General features: G+C 37.6%; 2 protein-coding genes across 5 annotated transcripts in view; one reads left to right on the top strand and one right to left on the bottom strand.

The window, feature by feature from the left end:
* The window catches only part of LOC142337685 (retinoic acid receptor gamma-like), a 497,928-nt gene that overhangs the window by 215,155 nt on the left and 276,773 nt on the right, over nucleotides 1-6,000 (top strand). The window lies entirely within an intron of this gene.
* The window catches only part of LOC142338438 (uncharacterized), an 85,480-nt gene that overhangs the window by 54,639 nt on the left and 24,841 nt on the right, over nucleotides 1-6,000 (bottom strand). Inside the window, exon 2 of one of the 4 annotated variants that reach the window (XM_075388202.1) lies at nucleotides 4,354-4,458. The exons of 2 other annotated variants lie outside the window; for them this stretch is intronic. In XM_075388202.1, coding sequence (XP_075244317.1) covers nucleotides 4,354-4,373 — 20 coding nt within the window. In that variant the 5' untranslated portion in view covers nucleotides 4,374-4,458. Of the gene's footprint in view, nucleotides 1-4,353; nucleotides 4,467-6,000 lie in introns of all 4 variants that reach the window. One more of the 4 variants, XM_075388203.1, reaches the window with a different exon arrangement.

Raw genomic sequence — 6,000 nt, 5'->3', positions numbered from 1 at the left:
ATTTTAATCAGTTGACTAGTATTTCCGCCTCGTGACCAGACAAGTCTGTTCACCAGATCCCATTTGTTTATAAACCTTCACATTTGTTCTTCTCATTTCCTAATTCAAAGTCAGTTGCCTAAATCTCTTCAATCTCGTGCCGGAAGATCAAGCATAAAATTTTTTACGTATTTTTCCCATAGAAATCCAACTGTAATAAAAAAGCTCTTGCGTGGCAAAAGCCTTCATCAAATATGTAGATTACGACACCCCCTACATGTTTTTTGCATATTTCTTGCACCACCATAGACGCACAAGCCAAATTTTTAACTAATGATATACCATGTTCCGTAACTGGAGTTGCATCATGTAATGGGGTGGCGACACAGGAAATTTCTTATTTGTTAAAGTGGCCCACTTCAGGAACTCTTAAAACACTCACGTGTAAACTTTAAAATGCCGAATATCTGCAGTGCCAGATGTCATTATGCCAGAGGTCGCTCATTGGACAAAGGTTGAATCCAGTTGACTTTCATTATTTTAAAGCGTGCGAGTTTCGAGTTTTAAGCATGGTTAAGTGATTCTGCAGAAGTCATTTTGAAATTCTGACTCAATATCTCAAACCGCTTCGCGCTCCTCGATGAACGCCAAAATTTCCCAACGACTTCAAGCAGAGTGACTTTTGGGTTGTTTGGGTAATGGTTTCATGACTCTGAGATTTTCAGGCGTTTATCGAGAACCGGGCAACTTAGTTGGAAGTGATTTATTTCTGTATTGAGTCACGTAACAAGGCTTAAAACAGGAAATGCACACGTTTTAAGATGACGAAAGCCAACTGCAACTTCTGGCTAAGTAGCAGCCTCTGGCACACTAATTTTTTGCTCTCCCGTTTTTCGGCATTTTAATATGTACTACAGTTTACAATGTTTTTAGCAAACACTTAAATCATCTTTATTAAACAGGGCATTTTGCCGTGCAGACGCATTATTTGAAAAATTTATGCAATCAAGGTGGGATTTAGCTAAAATACTTGTCCACCGAAAAAATAACAGCAGTTTTCCTGACCAAAACTCTGGTAAAATTGAAAATAGCCAGATTTACGGAAACCCTATAAACCGGTAAAACTACCGAAGAAGGTGAGTTTTGAACCAAACTACTTGCGATTTTGAACTGCAATCATCTGATGTTGATAGTTTTTTGTTCATTGCTTCCCTGAATTGGTGAGGTAAATTTACGAGTCAATTTTAATTTCTAATGACCCATACTGTGTGCTAAACAAAACCAGGAAATACCAATTGATTTTGGTGGTCCAATGTTTGATGAAAAGGACTAGAATATAATTCTTCGACGCAAAAGATCTAAAATTTCTAAATTTCCTACTGCATGTATATTTGAAAAAGCAAATGTTTCTAATATACTAAGATCTTTGGATGTGTATTTTGAAAATCATGGAATACCACGTACCATTCGTGAGGATCAAGCAAAATGTCTTGTGGACATCAAGTAAAAACCTTCTGTATTAAAACAACTATTGAAATTATTGAAGCTTCTGTTAAGGATCATTGAGCTTTTGGACTGATAGAAAGATTAATACAGACAGTTAGAAATGAAACTGCATGTATCAATGAAGAAAAGTCAGCTACTAAATTGTCCAACATAAAGCAAGCACTAAAGAATATTATCAACCAATTGCAAATATGTAAAGAGAAATTAAACAAAATTTTACCTTTTGGAGCACACTGGTAGAAAACCTAATACTCCGCTGGGCGTAATATGTACTAAACCTAAATCGTCTAACCTTTTTTGCAAGAATATTATAAACTATTGTTTAGATGAAGTCACAGTCACTCCCAAATCCATCCTCTCTGATGATAATTATCAAAATGGCTACAAAAAACGATATCGAGGTGAAATAGGGGATGACTAAAGCAACCAATAATGCTAACGATTGGGAGAAAAACAACACGGATGGCGAAACAAGACTCCTCCGTACCTCGCTGTGCGGACCAATACTTCAATCGGAACGCGCGGTGCAAGTGAAGCTAGCCCTTACATTACACGGGAAACGTCGCTCAAAGAAAGACTTTGAAAGTATGTACAGCCCGACAACGTCCACAATCAAAGAACCGGGGAAGGCAATTGTGACTGTCCGCAATAGATATATGGCAAATTCGGATTACAGTAAGAGAGCAAGACGTCCCTAATGGTGTACGCTCACCGTCGTGGACCACGTGATAGCAAGAAGATGAAACACAAGCGACGAGACCCAGGCAATAGCGTATCGTCTTCCAGGTCAAATTTTGCACGCGCAATGCGGGGACATACACTAAAACTGCGAAACTTTCCTGCTCTGTTTAGACGGTGGAAACCGTCTAAACAACTGCTCAACAAGTTGCGGGGAAAGTAAGCTTCTCGCCAATCATCGGGACCGCATCAACCCCTGATCCCTGAGTTCGTGCTTTTGCAGATCAGAGGACCCCGACACTCGAAGAGGTCCTTATCTCAATGACGGTATACGAAGACGAAAAACGAGACAACTTAAACTGAAATCATCAGAATAAACCCAAACTCATTGAAATTCATAGATACTCGCGTTATATTAGATTGTATTTCATTCATTTTTTTAGCTATGATAACCAGCAAATATATTGTTATCATTTATTTAACCGGGGCCCTGTATTAATTTGTAAATATTGTTATTTTTAAGACTGAAAAGTTGTCCTAATCGTACAATTTCTTTTTTCTCTCAAGGGGGTATGTGATACCTGTATATTCAATATTTACTGTTTATTTTATTCAGTGCAGAAAGATATAATACGATGCAATAATTCAGTTCATAATTCAGTTCGCCCATAATTCTTGTTTCACCTCTAGATAGTGTTTCACGTTTCCCAATTTATGTTGATTTTAATCAGTTGATTGGTTTTTCCAGCCTTGTGATCAGACAGGTCTGTTCACTTGATCTCATTTGTTTATATCCACTTCTCATTTATTCTTCTCATTTTTTAATTCAATCAATTTTTTAAAGTCAGTTGCTTAAATCTCTACAATCTCGCGCCGCTTGATCAAGTATAAATTTTGGTAGGTATTTCGCCCAGCGCAATCCAACTGTATTAAAAGTACGCTCTCTTGTGTCAAAAACCTACATCAATTAAGTAGATTACGACAGCCCCCTTCAAGTTTTCTGCATATTTCTTGCACCCCCACAGACGCACGTACCAAACTTTTTTATAATGATATACTATGTTCCGTAACTGGAGTTGCATCATGTATCGGAGTGGCAAAACCGGAAACTTTTCCCTGTTTGTTTAAGTGGCCTAATTCATGAACTCTGAAAACACTCACGTGCAAATTTTAAAATGCCGAAAGCCTGCAGTTTCAGAAGTCAAAAATGCCAGAAGTCGCTACTTAGCCAGAAATTGAATTCAGTTGACTTTCGTCATTTTAAAACGTGCGCCTATCGTAATTTAAGCATGGTTAATGACTCTGCAGAAGTCACTTCGAAATTCTGACTTAATATCTCGAGCTGCTTTGCGCTTCTCGATAAACGCCAGAAGTTCTCAGCGACTTAGCCACTTAACCATTTCTTCTGTGTCGTATAGGTAATGGTTACATGCCTCTGCTGGAGAACTTCTGGCGTTTATCGAGAACCGCGAAGCGACTTAGTTCGAAGTGACTTAGTTTTGCAGAGGCACTTAACCATGCTTAAAACACGAAACGTGCACTTTTGAAAATGACGAAAGTCAACGGAAGTCAACCTCTTGCTAAGCAGGAACTTCTGGCATTTTAATTTCTGGCACTGCATACTTTCGGCATTTTAAAATGTACTATGTTTTACAATGTTTGAAGCAAACACTTAACTCATTATTATTAATCAAAACATTTTGCTTTGAGACGCATAATTTGTAAGATTTATGCAATCAAGGTGGGATTTAGCTAGAAGATACTTGTCCAGTGAAAAAATAACGTTAGCTTTGCTAACTAAAGCTCTGGTAACATTGAAAATACCCAGATTTACGGAAACCATATTGAACGGTAAAATCACCGAAGAAAGAGAGTTTTGAACCAAACTACTTGTGATCATGACTTGCGGTCATTTGATGTTGATGGTTTATTTGTTCATTGCTTTCATAAAGTGGTAAGGTAGTTTTACGCTGTAATTTTGATTTTTGATGTCCCACTTGTTTGCTTGTTTGATTCACAGCTCAGAAAATCGTCACGTTATGACACCATACATGATTTTGGTTTGAGTCAGCGACCCTGGTTGATTCCAAATTAAACCTCGACCCGCCAAACGATCCAATTTTAATTGATTTTATCCAACTGGTGGAGGAACGGTATTTTTATAGCATATCTAAATTAATCATATCTCACTTGTCTCCGCAACAGCACATGTTTTTCTCCTACTCTTTCTTTTTTGTTGGTCTGTTTCCAGTTCACAAAATTCACCTTTCTCTTTGTTTGTCTTCTTTGTTGTCTGAATCTTTATTTGACACAAAATAACAGGACTTAAATTAGGTAAAATTTAAATTTATTTGTGTACATAAATTCACATCTTTCGGTCTAAGAAATTAATTTACAGATGCGGGGATGTTTGGGATCTTTTTTCAAAATAGACCCCCACCCCAATTTAGTGGTCATGAAACGTACCACCCCCCCCCCCTTAAACGCGGTGAACATACATTAATTTTCGTATCCGTTAATAGAGCAGTACTTCGATCACATTTGGTCATTACAAAGTAAAAAATTCAGTTTTTGAGGCAATATTACTCCAACTTGAAATCCCAATTTGAAAAAATATTACACCATTAATTGCCTACACTAGTGTTCTCGCCTACCTGAAATTCAGATTAAATGGAACGTTCGCTTATCAGAAATCCCAATGCAAAGTTCATGAGCTCCATTCAAGTTTCACAGTAAAAAGAAAGTTTTCACAGGATCACAATTCATTCACATCTTTTCTTTATCTAATGTTTAACGCAAGTGCAAAGTTAGCGACTGTCGAACAATTCTGAAAACAAATCACATCTTGTGACAACTTTGTTTCTACTGCGAAACTTTGATGGAGATTATCAACTTTACATCGAGATTTCTGGTGAGTGAAAGCTGCAATTTATTTGAATTTCAAATGTGGAGTAGAAGAGTAGGGGACTAGAATTGTAGGGGACTAGAAGTGTGTGGACTAGAAGTGTAGGGGATCAACGGTTGATTTTTTTTTGAAAAACGATTTTAAGTTTGAGTATTATTAGCCTTCAAAATTGAATTTTTTATTTCGTGAAATCTGAGGGTGCTCAATTACTTTTGCAGTTCAGTATATTATGTCAACAATATTGCAGCTGCATGTTGCGTCAAGTATCCAATAATGGGGGTCTTTCTCATTACAGCAGCCCTCCAGCTTAGTGGTCAAATAACATGTAAAGAAACCATAATGTGTTGGGGGGGGGGGGGGGTAATTTCATGGGAAGTGGGCTTTAATGGGAAAGACCCCAACCCAATAATGCTAGTATTTTTGAACTAAATGTTCTAAAAATAGGTAGTTTTATGGGACAGTTGAAGTAATCTTCAAAGATTAATTTCGATTGCAGAATTGGGACTTTTTCCGTTTGTGCCCCCCCTCCCAGCTTAGTGGGCGCATATTATTTGCACCACAAAGACGCAAGTGCCATTTTTTTACATAATGATTTGCTATGTATTGGCATGTGCTCTGTAAATGGGGGCGCATAACGTACGGTGGGGGGGGGGGGGTCATAAACGGAAAAGATCCCAGAATTGCTAGATTAACGCATGCAATTATTTCATGATTCGAAACTCGCTAATAACTGTTTCACTCGGTCGTTGGCCTCGTTTCAATCCATTAATAACTCGATACGATGTGGTCTTATATACACTTAATCCATTTTATGAAGAGGTGTTGAATTTGGCAAGAGTTCCCAAATGATGTGAAAAACTGAAAAAAAATGCAACAAAATCCACAATCCATAAAGTGGCATGCCGCGTTCAATTAGCCGATCGAAAAATAAA

This window comes from Convolutriloba macropyga, chromosome 4 (assembly GCF_964194025.1).
Source record: "Convolutriloba macropyga chromosome 4, txConMacr16.3, whole genome shotgun sequence".
In the NCBI taxonomy this organism is placed as follows: domain Eukaryota; kingdom Metazoa; phylum Xenacoelomorpha; order Acoela; family Convolutidae; genus Convolutriloba; species Convolutriloba macropyga.
This window is presented reverse-complemented; position numbering and strand designations above follow the sequence as displayed.